General features: G+C 32.3%; 2 protein-coding genes across 2 annotated transcripts; both read left to right on the forward strand.

The window, feature by feature from the left end:
- Nucleotides 1–3,241: 3,241 nt before the first annotated feature.
- On the forward strand, nt 3,242–6,476 carry LOC104891536 (cyclin-D4-1). Its single transcript, XM_010677246.4, has 6 exons — nt 3,242–4,025; nt 4,552–4,638; nt 4,731–4,829; nt 5,224–5,425; nt 5,569–5,696; nt 6,030–6,476. The coding sequence occupies exons 1-6, from the start codon at nt 3,708–3,710 to the stop codon at nt 6,264–6,266; spliced, it is 1,071 nt and encodes a 356-aa protein (XP_010675548.2). The 5' UTR covers nt 3,242–3,707; the 3' UTR covers nt 6,267–6,476.
- A 9,377-nt stretch (nt 6,477–15,853) lies between these two features.
- Nucleotides 15,854–19,953, forward strand: LOC125492264 (uncharacterized). Its single transcript, XM_048634439.1, has 2 exons — nt 15,854–17,999; nt 18,104–19,953. The coding sequence occupies exons 1-2, from the start codon at nt 15,854–15,856 to the stop codon at nt 19,951–19,953; spliced, it is 3,996 nt and encodes a 1,331-aa protein (XP_048490396.1).
- The last annotated feature ends 1,379 nt before the right edge of the window (nt 19,954–21,332 follow it).

Raw genomic sequence — 21,332 nt, forward strand, 5'->3', positions numbered from 1 at the left:
ACGGTGCAAAAAAAAAAATGTCAGGGATATATGGTGAAAAACCAAATGATTAATTATCAAAAAAAATGAATTACCTTCCTTTTCTGGTTAATGTCTTGTTCTCAATTACTTTGATTTAAGAAATCCAAAAATCACTTTAATTTGCACTCAAGTATAATTATTAAACGTACTTCTTCGCCGTTAAATTTTGTCTTCTCTGTTTTCTCTCTTGTATCAATAATTGTTCCAAACAAATTTAGATATAGTTCAATTATTTTCGTTCAAGAAATTTGATTAGGTTTCCAACAATATCGCGATTGAGTAGTTCTTTCTACTTAGGACAATTGTGTGTATCTATTTATGTAGCATAAGCCTTGTTTAAGTTTATTAAGTGTTGTAATTCATTTCATATACTCCTTTCTATATAAATAATCGTCTAATTTGAGTTTTGGACCACAGTCAACCATATTAATTATTTGTCCAAAATCCTCATTAAAATATTATGATTAAAAATTTATCCTACCTTTTCCTTAAATAAACAAAAGAAATTTCATGGTTTAGATCATATTTTAATTGTTTTATGCTTCATTCATTCATAGTTTAATTAGCTTTCTAAGCACGTATGCGATGCGTGCAACAGTAACTTTTTCATTGTGATATTTAATTAATCGAGTAGGTAGTTTCACATGCACGCAATACATGCAATGATAACTCCTTATAGTAGTTTAAGTTGACAGTTTATTTCAATAAAGGCTCTGTTTTGTTCAATTTATTAGAAGTTATTTTCAACAAAAATAAGTTGAAGTTCATATCAGTTTAGATAGACAACACTAAGTTGAATAAAATGGAACCAAAGTAGTTAAAGAAAGCATGCACTTTCAACTACATAGTACTAAAAAAATATCCATAAGAATATTGTCTAATCACCTATTTTGTCAAGTTTCTCTAATTTGATTAGCAAATTAGTTTATAATTGCAGATATATTTATCTTTATTTATCTATGAAAATCAAATAAAAAATGAATATTTATTTTCTATTTTTTGTTTTTTTAACCCAAATTTGATGCAAATTTATGTTCTCCATAATTGCAAAGATTACCTTCATATCCTTGTGCTTTTCTTTTGTCTTTTTTTATTTATTTTTTATTCAAACTATTTTTAATTCAAACTCTCATTTATCTATCATTGATAATATAGTTAAAACTTCAAATGTAGTATGTTGCCTTGATCTACCCTTATTATCCTCTATGTAAATGACTTATACAAATTGGAATTATATAAACCCATTAAAATGATAATTTTTGTACATGACTATAATGTTGTAGAAGTATATTGCTGATTATTTATTTTGACAATTTTTCCTTTTGATGGAAGATTTTGATATTCTTAAATGATTTTTTTTTTTGTTTTGTAAACTTTTGTAGTCTTTCCTTTTCTTTTAAAACCAAAAATTTTAAGTTATTCTAATTCTAGTTTTGTAAAATGGCAAATATTTACCCGTTATTATTTTAAAAATTTAAATGAAAATAATGTAATTAAAAAATTAAGGGTATTATAGTCATTTAATAAAGGGACACATGCCTCCCCCCTTCACTTGTATAATAGAGATTATCTAATTAGTTGCCATATGTTTTCTCTTGTTAGTTAGATTCTAGGTCCAGGCTATTTCTCGAATAATTATAATTTTTATTTATTAATATTTTATTTAAAATTATAACACCAAATATTAATTGGTTTAGTGGTTAAAATTTATACCATGCATTTTCTAAATTTTTGTTGTATGTGGAGAACATGAAGTGACAACTCTAAGGGATAGCACCACGTGACATATTTCTTTGTTAAGGAACATCTTTAATATATTAGTATAAGTATAGTTTAATAAATTTCATAGTATTATTTTGACCTAATAATGTTATCAAGATCGTGATCCTATTCTGGATCAGTGACAGAAGTAGGATTGAATCGGCAGAATTGGATTGTAAGATTTTATACAATTGATAAATTATTCTAAAAGATTGATATTTAACGTTTGATCGATAATATTCTACTTACTTTCTTCATTTAAAATGATTGAGCTTGAGTATCTTCATGTTTAAAGCATACCCTAATAAGTAGATAATTCAAGAAAAAAAATCGAAGTAGCCTATAATATGGTTTATGTAAAATAAAAAAATAAATTACTGATAAAAAACCAAAAATTCAGATTATATTTCTATATAGTCATTTCTATTTGACATGCTTGACATCCCTAATGCTTTTTACCATTAAACCCTAAAAAAAAGAATAGAGATTTTACTGAACGTATGTTTTAAAGTATCACAATCACCAACTAATTAATTAAAAAAATTAAATTTATTGAAAATTTAGAATAAAAGGTTGAACTTTATGTTCATCCATTTTAAGCGTAAGCCTAACAACATACAATCAAAAAGCATAAAAAATAAAAAAAATAGAGGGAAAATTAAAATAAAGTAAATAAAACACTAAAAATTACAAGCACCATTGTAAATTGGACAGTAGGACAAAAAATCATTTTACTTAGAATGATAATAAACACATTTATATATTAAGTAAAATGACCAATTTAATTCAGTTTAACATTTGAATTGTCTATACATTTTCTTTCCCGTGTCTTCTACATTTTGTCACACTAAGCATTTCTTTTGGGTGGCAAATTAAAATATGTATGTTGACGATATAAAATATCTACACAACATTAATAATTATAAAGGTCATTAAATTAAACAAGTACCATCTTTGATTTTCATGACTCTTGAGACTATTTCATTGATGAGTCTCAATTCAATGATACACTCGATACTTAATCACAATCTTACCCATCATTTTAGGAAGAGATAATTTACCATTTTTACCATAAATTTCGTATAATCTAACCCTAAAAGAAGTATAATTAAGGAAAAGTCATACATTCTTGATTCTACACGAGGAAAATGAGTATCAAAGATTTGACAGAATACAATTCTTACCACACCGTTAAATAAAACTTGCAAATGATTTCATCTTCCAAAATTTAACAGAAATGAAAAAACAAATCTTTCCAACAACATCTTACATCTTGCATTATTATGATTTATGACTAATAACTTTGAAAAAATAGCAAAATACAAGTAGGCCATTTAATCTATACACAGTAACACTCTCCACTATACAAACAAGTAGAGTACGTGTAATCTCCCCAAATATTTTATGATACCCATTTTTTATACTAAAGTTTTTTATTTCCATTTTTTATGGTACCACCAAAATATTTATGTACCCCTTCATCTCTTCTCTCTCTAAAAATCTCTCTTTCTCTCTCTAAACTACACAGTACCCTAGAGACATTTCTCCTCCTACAAAACCCCTCATCACTCACCTCACCACAGCAGTCTCTTCAACCAAAACATTGAGACACTACTTTTTTCCCTGTAATATAAACTTTGGTCATTTTCTATCAAAACTACCTATTTTTTCATTCTTTTTGTGATTCATTTGTTTTTTCTTGCTTTGTTTTTTGTTCTATTTTGATTCATCAAAAATCTGTTCTTTCATCTATCAATCAAATCTCTTAAATACCCAGAAAAGAAAAACTCTTAAATTTATCATTTTTCTTCAGATTTCAGTAGATGCAACTAGGGATTCATTAAATTTTAGAGAGAGAAAGTGTGAGTTTTAGAGAGAGAAGTTGAAGGTTGAAGAACAAGAAGAAGAACATCAACTATATAAAAATGGCACCCAGTTTAGATTATGCAGTTTCAAACCTTTTGTGTGCAGAGGATAACACAACCATTTTTGATGAAGTTGATGATTTTGAGATTTGTAACTGGCAACATGGAAATCCAAGAAACTTTATTAATAATAATCATCAAGAACACAACTTTGTTGGTCAAGAGTTTAACTTATTTTCTCTGCCAACTGATGAATATTTGGCTTCCATGTTAAACAGAGAAAATCAATTTTTTCTTGGTATTGATTATTTAAAGAGATTGAGATGTGGAGATTTAGATTTGGGTGCTAGAAATCAAGCTATTGATTGGATTCATAAGGTGGGTCTCTTAATCTCACTCTCTTTTTATTTTTCCATTTTTTTCTATTTTTTTTTCTTTTTTCCCACCAATATTTCATTATCAAAACTGTCTCATCTTAATTTTCTGATGGGATGTCTTTTTCTTTTTTATTTTCTACTAATTAAAAGAATTTTACAAATTTTCTTCATTTTTTTTCTTACTTTTTGTTATTCTGTGGATTATTATTTTGTGGGGTTTGTTGTTTTTGTTTTTTCTTATTATCCTTTTGTTAATAATACATCCATTTATGTGGGACTAATTATATAGTTACGTTAATTAAATTACATTTTCTATGTCAACTTTATTTTTCAGTTTTACTAACATGTTTTGCATTTCTTACCTTCCCCTCAAAAGTACTAAACCCCTTTATATGATAAACCACGTTATCACGGTGTTACCATCATTTGATTAATATGTGTGTGTTTTAAGTTTAATTTTCCTTAATAGTTTAGATATTCTTCATTGATTATCATTACTAATTTCATTATTATGTTTGGCTTAACAGGTCCAATCACACTACAATTTAGGCCCTCTTTGTGTTTATCTATCTGTAAACTATTTGGATCGCTTCCTTTCGGCATATGAACTACCTGTAAGAATCTACCAAACCAAAAATATGTCTTGTTTATTTATGTAAATCAAATCAACATTGATTAATTCATTTTATGTTATTGATTTTTGAAGAATGGAAAAGCATGGATGATGCAATTGCTGGCTGTTTCTTGTGTATCTATAGCGGCCAAAATGGAAGAAACTGATGTCCCCCTTTCCATAGATCTACAAGTGAGTCCTATTTGTAGATACTCGCTTCGTTCCGAATTAATTGTCACGTTGATAATGTAATTTGGACTCGATAACTTGACAACTAAATCCGAATAGAGGTAAATATATCAATTTTTAGACCTTCATGTTGTAATTTTTGGACCCAATAACTTCACAACTAAATCCAAGTAACCATAATATGTAATCTTTTGGACCCAATAACTAAATCTGAATCCGGATCAAATTAATACATCACTAATCAATACTATCTATGTTTTTTAAGTTGCAACGATTTGACATAAAGTAGAGAGGAAAAATGTCTAATCGTTACAACTAAAAAAACAGAAGTTATTATAAGAGCTAGGATTATGATATAGGAATTATTTTTGAGTAATTTGATTTGATTGGTGTGCAGGTGGGTGATAGTAAGTTTGTATTTGAAGCAAAAACCATTCAAAGAATGGAGCTTTTAGTGATGAGCACATTGAAGTGGAGAATGCAATCAGTGACACCATTTTCTTTCATAGACTATTTTCTTTATAAATTAAGTGGGGATCAAATGCCACCAAGAAGTCTAATTTCACAGGCTATACAACTTATTATAAGCACAATCAAAGGTATAATCAATATTCATTCCTTAAATACGATCATTCATAATCTTTCATAAAGTATATTAGTATATATTTTCAATGTTAGTTGGTGAAAAAAATGAAAAGTGGGTTTGTTTGGTGTATTGATTGGTTGAGAGAATTAAATGCAGGGATTGACTTGATGGAATTCAGACCTTCTGAAATAGCAGCAGCAGTGGCAATCTTTGTAACACAAGAAACCCAAATAGTAGAACTCACTGATAAAGCATTCTCTTTTCTTAGTGATCATGTAGAAAAGGTAAAGTTTACCTCTTTAAAAAGGATTCATAATTTCATTCCATTGTTGATTCTTTTTGGGAAAGTTCAAAAACCAAACATGGTCTTCACATGACATATCCAATAGTCTATATTCTTTATAAAATCGCAATTTAGATTAACTCGGAATAATCCCAACTTTTAAGGGTTTTGTTCTCACAACGATCACTAGCATCCAAAGATTTAATTAGTGATTCCAAAGTTCGCATTAATAAATATTGAAGAAATAAAAATTCGGATTTATTTATGTCGTTTTAACCTAATAATAACAAATGGGTGATTAAAATTAATGATTTTGTTTTGATTAATTTTGCAGGAAAGGATGATGCAGTGTGTTGAATTTTTGCATGATTTGAGAATGAACAGTAGATATAATGGGGCAAGTGGATTAGCTTTAACATCTGTGCCTCAGAGTCCAATTGGGGTGTTGGATGCATGCTTAAGCTATAAGAGTGATGAAGCATCAACACCTTCTGGGTCTTGTGCAAATTCTGCTCATAGTAGTCCAGCTCAAGTTCCAGCTCCCAAGAGAAGGAAGTTAGACAGGACCTAATTTTAGACCTTTAGGAGAGGGAGAAAAAAAGAGGAGTTTTTTTTAAAATTAGTATAATTAACTTATTTTTTTGTCTTTTTTGGGTGTGTTTATGATAATACATTTAGTACAAAGAAAATAGAAACCAAAAAAAAGAAATTGTTTGGAAAAAATTTCAGTATAAGTGAGGTTCAATAATAACTCAAGCCTATATGATGATGATCTCTTGGATATGGAAATTGGAGTATAATTTTCAGCTGTTAAATATTTGACTTCTCAACAGCTAAGAAAAAGGAAAATTTGAAATTTCATTTTATTTGGAGGATTATGGACATGTTTTCTTTACTTGAAATAAGGTGATTTAATTTTAATTTATTAGTTAAGATATATGGTTGGTAGTAAGTTGAATTAATTTTAACTTTGTCTTTTAGCGTGAGCGTGATTGGACTTTGACCATATTTTTACCATAATTTATGAAAAATATATCATATTATTACAATTGTCTTAATATGTATTTTCAAAAATTTAATTTTTATGATTTTAATATGAAATTAAATATATTTGGTAATTAATAAAGATGAATAAAAAGGTCCAAATTGGTCTTTACAAGAAAAAGTAATAAAATTAAGCTTTGTTAAGGTATGAAAAGAGATGGGACAAAAAACAGTGATAATAAATAAAAGAAAGTATAAAGATAATGAATGTAAGATGGACAGTTATGAAATAAAAAAAAAAAATGAGGTTGATATTATATGTCAGTGGGACTGAAATTTCTACCTGCTTTATGCGGAAGAATAGTGTCAGGCAGGCCTTTGTTTGACTGTGTGTCTGGTCATGAAGGCATGAGTAGTGAGTTGTTTGTTTCTGGGTTTTAGAATTAAGGGTGATTCAGCCTTTCATTGGTGATAAGAGGACCTGCAATTACTACTTACTAGTCCTCGTCCAGGGAGAGAGAAATACACTTTGGGAATGCAATATCATCCATCGATGATCGACCATCATAATAAAACAACATTATGTAGTGTCATCCACCACATTACGCTTACGCACCATCTTTGGCGCGCCCCTGCTTTAGGCTTTTACTACCATGCCAGAGTAGTCGTTAGGCTTGGCGCTCCCCTGCTTTAGGCTTTTACTATTGCTACTAATCCGATTCTTTTTAATTTACTCACTTCATCTTAGAGAGGAAGTCTAAAATTAAGAGAGAAAAATTAAAGAGTCTTTGGTTGGACGAAAAACAAAGCATTTTTAGAGAATTCAATTCTAGTTTGATTTTCTTTTGTTTGGTTACAAGAGAAGTAACTTTTCTTTGAATCCATTTTCCTTTGTTTGTATTGTATTATTGTTTAATAGAGTGGGGGAAAGTGTGGTTTCCTTGCTCCTCATATTTTTCGTTCATTAAACCGATCCAAACCAAATAGAGGAAAGTAAGTAAAATAGTTTTCCTAGAATTTGCTTTTCTCCCAACCAAACACGCCCTAAAAAATGTGAGAGATAAACTAAAATGGTGGAGAGAATTTTTAAGGTGGGTAATCATATTAAAAAGTGGACAATATGTGTGGAAAAGGATGAGAAAATAGATGAGACATGTTACAAAATATAGAAAACACAACGGTGTGATAAGTATATATAAATACAATTTCGAAATTGACATATAGACTTATAACAAAATCATGGGGTTGATCATTATCAATAATGCTTAGTTTTACACACGTAGCCACACGCGCACGCATGTACGTACGCACGCACACATGCATACACATATATATTATATATCTATAAACATGCTTAATCAAGTCTAATTAGATATAATTATGGTGCAATTAAGGTAGTTAAGTCCATTAAGCCAGAATTAGGTGAAATTAAGATTGATCAAATTTGAAGTTTAGTTGGCATAAGTTATATAGGAAGAGAACACACACCAAACATATTAGTAATACCTATCACTTGTTATTAATTACCAAGTAAGGCACTAACACAAAAGTTGACCCCTACTTTTTTGTTACATTTAGACTTTTGTAAAACCTTGTAGATAGTAGAGTTGTGCAAAGACCATGATTGCACCGAATAGGACCAGATCGGAGATTCAATCCGATTAAGGATTTTCGATCCGGCCCGGTGGTACATACCGGAATTTTTAATTTTTTCATAAAAAAAAAGTTTATATGTTAAAAAAATTTAAAAGATAGGAAGTTAGAAAGTTAAAAACCTACTATTTATTACTTTTATGAATATTGTTATTATTTTAATGTATCTAATCTAAAAAATATATGTTCAAATCAAATAATAATTTTTTTTAAAAAAGTATAGCTTTCAGTCTAACAGGTCCAAAACCAGACTGGAGTGGAAAAGCTCCGCTCTGGTCTTCTGTTCTAATCCAAAAAAATAAATTCTGATCCAACGGTCCAACCGATTCGAGTCCAGTCTAGACACGTGCATGCCCCTGCCTTCTAGATATGTGTATGAGCCCCACATCAAATTTGCTTACATTTGCATAGTATATTATTTAACTCCTACCACAAATTAGGGTGCGTTCTCTTTACGTAAAAAATTCTGAATTTATTAGAATTGAACTTAACTTATCTGAATTAGTTGGATCTAATGGAACCTTATTCAATTGATTGGAACAAATTGGGATTTACTATTGGACCCAATTATAACTTATTGACCTGGTTGGAACTTACTAGACCTTATTGAAACTTATTAGATTTTATTGGACCTAATTGAAACTTATTTGACTTTATTGGACCTGATTGAAACTTATTTGACATCATTTGACAAAAAAATTGAGGAGTAATAACATAATTACTATCTCCTCAAATAGTTATGACATAATAATTATTAAAAAACTTTACCCTTTAAAAAATAGTAATTATTAATCTTTTATAATTTAATAATAATAGTTACTAACAAAAAAAACTACTACTTACACATTTGCCTATATTATAGGCTCACGAACTTATCTAATAATCTTGTTTTGTGTCATAAAATACTAAAAAGGATCACATGTTGATAATATTTAGTGCTTAACAAGTGAGAAATTTCTCCATACATAGTTACATACATCTAGTACCATACTTGAAGGAAGTTGAGCTCATCAACTCAACACTCTATATTTTCCTCAATATGATCTTTTCCCTATCTCTCACTCAACTTTCATCTCTTTGAAAAACATGAAAATTGTGAAAACTTCCATTAGAAATAAATCTATAATCAAGGCTATGTAGAGCTAATTCTAATTCGATTTTTTGTTATTTTCCGTCTACATTGTAATCTCTAGTTATTTAAAAACGAATTGTAAATTATTATTATTATTATTATTATTATTATTATTATTATTATTATTATTATTATTATTGTTATTATTATTATTTTACCACGATTATAATATTTTTTAGTAAGAAAGTAACAAACTAATAGTAATATAAATAATAGAATAATAAATACTAATACAATTATAATACTATATAATCACAATGGTACTTTACTAGCAAATTAATTTATAAATAGGCAAACTTTTAGAAAACTACATTTTAACCATTATTTTTCAAAAAGCTACCTTATCAAAATTTTCTTTCAAAAAAACTACCTTATATAAGTTCCTTTCAATATACTAACATTTTATGTTTTATATAATGCTAATCAGTAAATGACAATCGTCATTGGTATTGTTGTTGGTGGTTAGCAAGAAAAGAGGAGAGAAAAAAAGGGGGGGGGGGAGAAAAGTGTTATAGTGACTCAATTATTAATGATTAAACCACATTAACGGTAAAATACTAAATAGTAGTAATTGAAAGAAATTTGTTATATAAGGTAGTTTTTTGAACGAAAATTTTTAAAATGTAGGTTTTTGAAAAAACTTGATTATAAGAGGTAGCTTTATGAAAAAATTTCTTCAATTTATGATCGTTCACTATTTGTACCTTATTGGAACTTATTGGACCTGATTATAATTTATTGGATCTAATCATACCTTATTAAAACTTATCTCTATACTGTAAGGGAAGAGAGCATCAATGGTGTCCCCATCTGAAATCACATTTTTATTACCCCTATTAAATAGATTATAATTTAAGAATAAAATACTAAACAACTTAAAGTCAGTACAATGAATGCAAATCAAGAAAAAATTGACCAAATTATTTTAAAAAAAGAAATTCTCAAACAATTCAAAGTCATCACAATCAACATAAAATTGACAAAATACTTTTAAATAAGGAAATTTACCATAAATTTGAAATGACATATTGATGAGAAAATTTCACAAAACAAAACTAAAAGTGTGTTGTGAAAATATATACATTATCGATAATAATGTAGTATGTGAAAACTTGATGATAATTTATAATGTATTCAGAAACTTATATATTTTTTATCAATAAAATAAGACTCTTTATCTAAAGGAACATTATCGAACCATCACATAGTTTCAACTCCAACTATATGTTAAAAACAACAAAAGGTTAGTGATATATAATTTCTAATTGCTTTATGCATTATACGTGCTTCATTGATTTCAAATTATTTACTCATAAAAATAGCACAATCAAGAAGAACTGAAGTTATTGAAATGCTATAGACAATTACCTGGGAAAAGAACAAAATTTAAGGGTTTATGTACTGTGAAAGAATAACCAACAAAAAAAATAATTAAAGCACGCATTGCGTGCATAGATTGCTAGTATGAACTATTGGACGTAAAACTTAAATTTTTAAAGTGAAAAGGAATGCACCGTCAGAGTGCATATGTTGATCTACCCTCACCTTTTAGGAGGAATTGAAGTATTCTCCCTTACCCGGTAGGGGACAACTTTTCCCATACAATTACTTGATATGATTAGATGTAGCCCAGATTTGATATAATAGCTAACGGATATGATAAGATAGTGTTAAGATATGATATAAGATTTCAGCTAACAATCCCCAAATAAAAATATATGAAAAAAAAATTATAATTTTTTATTACTTTTGTCATAAAAATTACATAAATGCCATGGTATTGGACCATACCAGGTATGGGAATATCATTGCTCCACCTTTTAGGCTTCTAAAATGTCCTTGATTTTAATGCCCAGATGATACGCTTATAGAAAATCACATCTTATACTTCCTATTTTTCTTTTTACTTGCAACTGTTTGACTATTATGTTTGTGAATGCATAACTTGAACCATTAATGTCTTTAATTATTGATTATTAAAAATTATAAAAGTAGACATTCTGAAATATGCATTGGGACGAATCCAACAAAATCTCACATGAGTATGTTTTTCCTTAACTGTAATTCACCAAAGATAAATCAAGTAAAGTTTGTGAATAGTGTAAAAGTCAAATTGTTGCAAGTAAAAAGAAAATTTATTGGATACTGAAAAATTAATTTCGTACTAGACACATAATCCATTAACCCGAAACTTGAAAAAGTATTCGAAATATGGGGATTTTGGAGGATATGAAAACCTGAATTTTAATATCTCCACTACTCCCTCAGTCTCCTAAAGATCTTCCCTCTTTCCGTTTAAGTGTGTTTCCAAAAGATCTTTCCTCTTTTACTTTATTCCTTATTTGGAATTTTTTTTCCCCCTTTTTACCCTCTCATATCCCTATCATATGGTCCACCATTACATTATTAATTCAATTTTACTCCCTTTCTCTCTCTTACTTCAACTCCTTTTTATTTGTTTATTTATCTTAACCCCTTTCTCTCTCCTACTTTACCCACCCCACACCCCACACAATTGGATCCTCCTTGGTATCTGTAGGAACAGTAACAAGGAAGATGTTTAGGAAACGGAGGAAGTATTTTATAAGTTTTACCTATTTACTGAACCTATTATATTAATTATCAGGTGTCGTTTGGTTCACCTAAATTTCAATGGAATTTGAATTTCATAGGAAATACAAAATAGGGCAGTTGTTTGATATGCAAAAAATAAAAAATTATGGGAAATAGAATATGCTAATAAACGGAAATTCCTACGTAGTGTAGGAAATTAATCACCAATCCCTCGGTGAATTCCTGTGTCAATTATAAATTTCTATGCTCAACCAAACACCCAAAGCCATTTCCAAAGAAATAGACAAGGGAATCCACTACCCATGACATAAGACTATTTCCTACGAAGTAAAAAATATATTCCCATGGGAATACGACTTCATGAAATAAGACTTCCATGGTCAATCTAACAAGATTCCAAATGGATTATGGACTATATTTTTTCTTATGTAAAATTTACAAAATACGGTTAAGAAAAATGTGCAAATAGTGTAAAAGTCAAAATGTTTCAAGTAATATGAAACAGAGGAAACTTAACATAAAATTTGACGGATAGTTGTATTACGATTGGTGGTAAAAAAAAAGCTACAAGCCTTATACAGTTATACTGTATTTTAGTTAGGTGCATTTTTGTCATTAGATAACTTCTAAATTGTTCAAAGTGACTTAGATGATTTTTTTATATCTTAACAAAAAATATTAAATATTATAGTAAGTTGAACATATAAGTTTACACAAAGATCCATCCAATTTTTAGTACTACTAATACTATTTTTAGTATTTTGTTTAATTACAATAATCACTACAGCTCTAATAATGCTCAATTTTTCAATGTATTTGAGTTGATTACGCTTAAACTAAATTCAATCTAGAACAAAAGAAGAGGAGTTTACAATGACACCTATAGTGACTTTTTTTTTTTTGTTACTATTTTCGTATTAGTAAAGAAAATCAACCAAATAACCTAAATTCCCCTTTCGATTAAATTACATAAATCTTAAAACGACAAAGGTGATGACAAAATTGATTACATTAGTGATTAGACCCTACCTCTAGCATCGATGTAACCCCAATTTATATTCTACATGAACTCGATGAATAGACAAGTTGACTTCAAAAGAGAGTTGGTACCTACAAAATCAATAGATTCTTGAGGTACAAATTACAAATATTTTGAAATGGGAAAGCCAAACACGAACAAGTTCTTTCATATGCGCGCCAGCGGGAACTTAAGGCGGGAGGAGATGAGATAAGTCTGGCAAATATCTACATAGTATTTTTTTTTACCAATATGATGCTTAGACAATACACATACTACACCACAAAGAAAATGAACAATAATCTTTTGAGACAGAGGAGTAAAAGGACCATAAGTTTAAATTTGTGTCAGTAGAACCTGTTGAATCGTGGGCTCAGCCAAACGTTACACATTTATGTCTCTCACTTAACATGTCAATTTTTATACACTTCTTTTTCTTTTGAATTATTACTCTTGTCTTACTTCATTTCTTATTGTTAGGAGTAAATTTTAAGCCTCCCGATCTCAATAGGTTTGTATTTTAAAATAAACAAAATGGCTGTAAATTATGGTTATTGCTAGGGGATCCCATCACCACAACAAAAGATATTTGAGTCCCATTAAATTTCTTGATTATTTTTAAGTTTTTTTTGTGGTATTGTACCCCCGTTTAGAAAAAGACCAAACAAGGTATCCTTTAAAGAAATTGTAAATAATTCCTCTCAATGGTTCTCAGAAGCCAAAGCAATTTATCTCAACTCCATGGAGTGGAATGAATCTGAAATTGAATCTCCTGCTGGGGAGAATGTTGTTTCATTCTCTAAAGAGAAGTTAACCCAGCTTCGTAAGCCATGGGGACTCGCGCTCATGGGGAAATGTTTAGGAATTTCAGTTAGGCCTTCGTTTATGACTCAAAAAGTAAGATCTATCTGGAAACCTAAAGGCTCATTGGAGGTGATAGACCTAGGCAAAGAAACTTACTTGTTTAGATTTGGGCTGCAAGATGATTATGAGAAGGCTTTATTTGGAGGTCCATGGTATATTCTTGATCATTATCTCATGTTAACTCAATGGCAACCAAACTTCAGGCCCACATACAACCCTTTTAACAAACTGGCAATTTGGATTCATCTACCAGAATTACCAGTTGAATACTATGATAAAGAAGCGCTATTTACTATAGCAAGTAAGCTTGGAAAACCGATTCGAGTAGACTATGCCACAAATCACATCACGAGAGCACGATATGCTAGAGTATGTGTTGAAATCAATCTAACAAAACCTATCTTATCGAAAGTATGGATAGGATATCAATGGCAGGTAATCCTTTACGAAAATCTTCACTCTCTATGTTTTCACTGTGGTCGAATAGGCCATCAAAAACATCAATGCATTGAGTTCAAAGGAAAAGCTCCCATGGAATACGCTGATCAGGAGGAAAAACAAAAAAAAGATGCATCTGTCAGACAAGATTGGTCTTCGCAAGAAAATAATCCAAGTGTCTCAAATGGAAATTTGCATGAAAGGACACATGGCGCAAACGAACTGTCGTTGCAAATTGGCACCAAAACTCTCCCTAGCCCACAGTCTAAGTCAGTTCAAGATAGGTTAGGTGATGAATATGGACCATGGACTATGGTTTCACACAAAAAGAAATTGACTCCTAATTTCTCACAGGCCCAAAAACAACGAAATAACCCAAAAGACAAATTACCTACTGCTGCTATTTCCTACGTATCTCCCGAAAACCGAAAAAAATTCAATAACTCTTCTTCTTCTAAAGGTGTTGTCACAAATAATTTTTGGAGAGTTTTAGAAGGAAAAAATAATGGGCAGCAGAAGGATTTTGATAGAATCGACACTGATTGCGTGAATATCGAGGTGGTTTATTCTACTTCTGAGTCTGTTTGTATTCCGTCTCCTCCCCCTACTATCACTTCCTCTCTCTTACCGCCAACTGGTTCGCAACACATGGCGGACAAAGTTTTAATGTCATCAGGTTTTACAATAAATCCCTCAATGCAAGATTCTACCATGCAAAACACTTCTTCTACCACTGAAAAAAATAACCTTCTATCTTCTGCTTCTCTTGAGAATGAAACCACCCATGGAAGATCATCAGTCATCTCCCCCTGTATCAACATCTCCTCAAGCAACCACCCCAATACCACTTCTTCTCCCTCCTCCTCTCTCATCATCCCTGAATCCACCAACAAACTCAACTCGTCCACTGATTCTTCGTCCTCCATCCTCACCAGCTCTACCCCCACAACCAAAGACCCAAAATCCAACTCCTCCTTTAACCCCGAAATTACTAAATCTATTTCCATCCAAACCTCAACCTCTTCTATGGACAACCCTGGAATCCCCAATAACTTCAGCAAAGATGGAACTAATGACGAACACCCTAAAATCTATTTGCCCGAAAAATCCATCCTTTCTTTCTCTAGCCGGTTCGCAAAGACCTCCAGAGATAGTGTCAAGAAACATGCAACCCCCTCCCTCAAACATTCCGACCTTTCCCTTGCTATTAAAAAGTCACGGACTCGATCTAGAGTCGACCAAGTTCAATATTGTGATGTTTTACATCCAAAAGGAGGTGGTAGGAATTCAACTAGAATCTCGTCACTCACTGTTCGTGAAAGAGAAATTGGAGATAAATGCCATGGTAAGTCCGATCAGTCTGATGGATACCTGGAGCCTGGGCATGTCACAAATATGGAAGGATTGGGAAGAGTTTCTCCCTCAACCATCTCGGAAAGGGAAGGAAGCGTTGAATAGTGCTCCTGGGAACCCGAAATCTCTTCCTAACCTTAAGATGAAGATTATTATTTGGAATGTTCGCGGGGCCTCGAATAACACATTTGTTCCCCATGCATGGGATGTTGTTAGGCTTAACAAACCTTCTATTTTTATCATCTTTGAGACTAAGGCGGAGGAATGCCGTGCACGTCAAGTCACAAGATTGCTAGGGTTTGATGATTTCAAAGCTATCCCTCCTCATGGGTTGAAAGGTGGTATTTGGCTTATGTGGAAAAAATCCATTGAATTAGTGAGCTGGAGTGAGGTCTCCCCTTACTACTTTCATTCCCTTTTCAAATTCAGTCCTAAACATCCTGAAATGCTTCTCACTGGAATCCATGCTCCAAGTACGGCGAGAGAACGACATGAATTATGGAAAAACATGGAACAAAATCTCCCTCCTGATCAAACTCCGTGGATGGTTGTTGGTGATCTCAATGAGATTCGAAGTCAATCTGAAAAATCGGGGGGTCGGGCTTTTCGTAGCTCTCAATGTCAGGCTTTAAATTCCTTCATGGATGCTGCATGTCTTGTGGATCTTGGATTTGATGGAAATCCATATACGTGGACTAATGCAAGAGAAGGGGCTGCTCTTATCCGAGAGAGATTGGATAGAGCTTTAGCAAATCACACATGGATCTCGGCTTTCCCGGGAACCCAGGTGAGTCATCTTCCTCGGACTCATTCAGATCATTGTCCTCTTTGTGTCAATCTTAACTTTTCTTCTTCTTCACATCAAAAAGCTTTTCCTTTTCGCTGCAAAGAAGTTTGGTTGGCTCACTCTGATTTTAAAAAGTTTTTTGTCAATAATTGGATTAATCCTGTTGTAGATTTTTTAGAAGGTAGGGACAAATTTCTCGCTAATATTAAGCACTGGGATCTTCATGTTTTTGGTAATCTGTCTATGCAAAAAAAAAGAATCTATGCTAGGTTAAATGGCATTCAAAAGGCTTTAGCTTTTCGGACTTCTACTTTCCTTTTAAATCTTGAAAAAAATCTTTTAAATGATCTTAATCACATTCACCTTGTTGAAAAAAGAATTTGGGCTCAAAAAGCTGGATTTGATTGGAGACGGAACGGTGACCTTAACACTCGCTATTTTCATATCATTGCAAAAATAAAAAAATCAAGAGGTAAAATCCATGCACTACAAAATCTAAATGGTGATTGGGAGTTTGATGACCTAGTTTTAAAGGATTTGGCTCGTTTAACTTTTAGAAACATTCTCACTACAAATCATTCCCTTTCTCTGTTGAATTGCTCTTTTAATCCTTTAATAACATTATCAACTGAGGAAGCTGCGTCTCTTATCTCTCCTGTTTTAATTGAGGAGCTAAATATTATTGTTAAATCCATGTCTCCCATAAAAAGCCTTGGTCCTGATGGTATTCAACCGGTTTTTTATCAACAATGTTGGACTGAACTTCATCAAACTATTTCTGATTTTGTTAACAAATGTCTCACTGATGGTTTTATTCCTGAGAATATTAATAAATCTTTTATTTGTTTGATACCGAAAAAAACTGCGCCAACTACCATCAATGATTTTAGGCCAATTGGTTTATGTAACACCATTCTAAAAATCTTAACTAAAACCATTGCGATGCGCCTAAGACCTCTTATGATAAACCTGACTAGTCCCCTTCAAACCAGCTTTGTCAAAGGTAGAACCATTGATGAAAATATAATCATTTTAAAAGAGGTTGCACATTTGTTTAAACGGACTAAACGAAAGAAAAGTATTATGGCCCTAAAAATTGACCTTACAAAAGCGTTTGATTGTTTAGAATGGTCTTTTATTAGGGAAACCCTAATTGGTTTTAATTTCCCCAAAAGATTGGTTGAGACCATTATGAGTGTTATCACCACTCCTTCCATCTCTGTTCTCTGGAATGGCGAAATAACACAGGAATTTAAACCTTCAAGAGGTATAAGGCAAGGTGATCCACTGTCTCCATATATTTTTGTCTTATGTATGGAACGACTCTCCTTACTCATTCAGCAGAAACTTGACTTAAAATTGTGGAAGCCCCTAATGATAACTAAGGATATTGGTTTATCTCACCTTTTCTATGCCGATGATGTCTTCTTATTTGGGAGAGCTTCTTGTGACAACCTTGATTTGATGATGGAGGTTCTTAATGATTTTGTTTTGCAATCAGGTTTGTTTCTTAATAGACTCAAATCCACTATTATTGTGCCAAAAAAATGGATCATAACGTTCGTCAATCTTTGTCTTCTTTTAGTGGTTTGGCTATCTCCTCAGATTTTGGGAAATACTTAGGAGTTCACATTTCACCAAATAAGCTTAGAAGGTCAGATTATTTAGATCTGTTAGATAAGACCACTGATAGGATTAGAGGATGGCAAGCTAAGTTATTAAATATGGCTGGTAGATGTACACTTATTAAATCAGTTTTGAATTCCTATCCTTTGCACGTTATGCAGACTAATATATTGCCAATAGGGGTTCTTAATGATATTCAGAAAAATGCTAAGCGATTCCTTTGGAATAAAGTAGGCCAACGTCACTATATCTCTCGAACTTCTTGGGACCAAGTGTGTAAACCAATGATTGAAGGAGGTCTTGGTATTAGGGATCTTAGGCATTGGAATTTTTGTTTCATGGCTAAATTAGGTTGGATTTTCTTAACTCAACCTTCGAAGCTATGGGTTAAAATTCTAAAGAGTAAATACTGTAAAGGCTCTAACTTCATGGATGTCATTCCCAATGTCTCTCACTCCACTATCTGGCGAGATATTCTTAAAGGGAGGGATTTGCTTAGGCAGGGTTTAATTTTAAATGTTGGTAATGGGCAAGATATTTCTCTTTGGTTCCATCACTGGGTGGGCAAAGAGCCTCTGTATAAACTTAAAGATCTAGTGATTCCTGAAGCAATAGCTCATTGGAGAGTAGCTCACATTATTCAAAATGGGGATTGGAACCTTACTCACATAGCTAACTTGCTCCCTCAGGAGATTATTAATGAAATTTGTGCAATTCCATTAACTAAATTTGATGATGTTAAAGATGGATTAAGATGGATCTTCACCACTGAAGGGGACTTCTCAATAAAAACTGCTTATAGAAATCTTAATTCTTTAAACACTAGAAGCACTCATTCTCCTAAAAATTGGTCTAAACTTTGGAGGATTGAAGTTCCTTTTAAATATAGAATGCTTTTTTGGAATGTAGTGCATGAAATTCTACCAACTGCTATCAATTTACAAAAAAGAATCCATGCTTTTGATACAACTTGTCAATGTTGTCTTCTTGCTACTGAAACACATCTTCATCTATTTAGGAACTGTTTTCATGCAAATGTTCTTTGGAAAAGGATTTTTCAAAACTGCCAATTAGCCAGGGTTATAGAAGTGCATCGTTTTTTCAATAATGATTGGGATGATTGGTTAAAGTTTAATCTTGAACAAACTTTGGAATGGTTGCAAATGTTTGTAATAGTGCTTTGGCATATTTGGAAGAATCGAAACAAAGCTGTATTTGAAGGATCAATGGCAAGATCTTCATCTCAATTTAATCATTTCTTCCTTGATTATCTTCATAACAAAAATGCTTTTCAGAATCAAGATAAAATAGCCCTGAATGCACAGCGAGTCATAGCATGGAAACCGCCGGTTCATGGATACCTTAAGCTTAACACTGATGGATCCTGGAAGGCAAATGATAAGGCTAGTGGGGGAGGGGTGATCAGGCGAACTGACGGATCTTGGTTCATGGGCTTCTCCATCAAATTTCGGGCAGTTAATCCGGCAGCAGCGGAGCTCATTACCATCAGGGAGGGGCTTTCTATGGCAAAAGATCATAATATTTCGAGACTGGAAGTTGAGACGGATGCTCAAGCACTGAAGATCATGCTGGACAGAGCGGAACATCATCCTCATCATCAGCTAAGTGCAATCATATGTGATATCGTTAAGCTTATCAAAACCAACTGGGTTGTGATCTTCCTACATGCAAAAAGAGATGCTAATATGGTTGCGCATAACTTAGCTAGGTTTGGAATGAACATGGAGGTTGATAAAACCACTCACACAGCTCCACCACAATGCGTTATGAAGGAATATATGCAGGAACTAGTGAATCCAATGGCGTAGATTCAATCAGCTTCTTGAGGTGGAATTGTATGAATATTCTGATGGTATTTTGGTTTGGAAACTGTAGTTTGTTTTATTCTGCTTATTTTGTTGTTTTCTCTAAGGATGGATATTGTAATGATCTTAATTAAGTAATATCACATCTCGTTTTGTGTTAAAAAAAAAAGAAAAAGACCAATTTCAAGATATTATCCCCATTCTTGAGAAAAAAAAAAGAAAAATTAGTTATAGATGCAAAGCGAATACAAGCTTTGTAAAATCTCGAAAAAGTTAAGCAAATATACATTATGAAATTTTATGAATAGACATGTGTAGAATAAATCTTACGTCTCAATATATATGATCTGTACATTAGTTATGGTCATTCTCTATTCTTCAAACTGGATCATAAGAGGCACTACATTGATACATGTTTCGACCTATTTCTTGGACCAACCCACCTATGACGAAGTTACTAAAATACCCCTACATCTAGGGAAGACAATCCTCTACCAGCTAGAAACGAATAAAATACCATCATTTATTGGAGGTCCCATCCTCTATAAATAGCGGTTGTCTCATCAATCAAAAGCTAAGCAATTCTCAACTAGAGAGCCCATATCATCTCTCTCTACATTGATCACTTTCTCTCTCTACCTCAATCATTTACTGACTTGAGCGTCGGAGGGGCGATACCAGGACCACCCCCGGGGTAGGCTAACCTTATTTTTCAGGATTCCGGCGTACGGATAATGGAGCTTAGGCGTACCTTCTTGGCCCATATCAAGTCTCTCAACCTACTACAATCTCTTAGTTTCTTGACGGAAACAGTTTGGCGTCGTGTGGGGAAGTTACAAACAAAGTTAGTTCACTATCACTCAGCAATTTTACCTCATTGTCATTGAGCAATGGCCCCAACCAAGAAGACACGCTCTCAAGCCAATTTTTCTGTGAGAGTTCAAGCATCCCATCATGCACTACGATGCTATCCCTTAATCCCAATGATGATGATTCCACCGCAATGGCAAATCCTTCGACATCGCGAAGTCGGTCATCCCGCAGCCTCAGGTCAGATATAAGCAATTGACCCTCCACCCATAACTGCAATAGACGCCATCTTGATTCCAGCTCAGATTCAACAAACTCTCCATCAAAGACGGATGGATATGGTTACCACTCTCGTCATGAAGGGATCATTCTTCCCTCCCTAGATGCTAAGCCTAACTGGCTGCGACCTAAACAGAGGGAAGAACCGCGTCAGCTTTCAAGGGGAAAATCAGTCAGGGAGAAGCAAGCTACTTAGACACATGACATCAATCGGAAGAATTTGTCTCGAAAAACACGATTCATGAATACCAGCAAAACTCTACTTTTCTTCTTTGGCAAACATCAAATTCCAG

Source organism: Beta vulgaris, chromosome 1 (assembly GCF_026745355.1).
Source record: "Beta vulgaris subsp. vulgaris cultivar EL10 chromosome 1, EL10.2, whole genome shotgun sequence".
Lineage (NCBI taxonomy): Eukaryota > Viridiplantae > Streptophyta > Magnoliopsida > Caryophyllales > Amaranthaceae > Beta > Beta vulgaris.

Bases quoted from the DNA above. Each gene is read 5' to 3' on its own strand.
- LOC104891536 (XM_010677246.4), top strand. From the start codon at position 3,708: ATGGCACCCAGTTTAGATTATGCAGTTTCAAACCTTTTGTGTGCAGAG. The intron at 4,639-4,730 runs GTAAGAATCTAC...TGATTTTTGAAG, and splicing joins TTTCGGCATATGAACTACCT to AATGGAAAAGCATGGATGAT. The intron at 4,830-5,223 runs GTGAGTCCTATT...ATTGGTGTGCAG, and splicing joins CCCTTTCCATAGATCTACAA to GTGGGTGATAGTAAGTTTGT.
- LOC125492264 (XM_048634439.1), top strand. From the start codon at position 15,854: ATGAAGATTATTATTTGGAATGTTCGCGGGGCCTCGAATAACACATTT. The intron at 18,000-18,103 runs GTTTGTTTCTTA...CTATCTCCTCAG, and splicing joins TGATTTTGTTTTGCAATCAG to ATTTTGGGAAATACTTAGGA.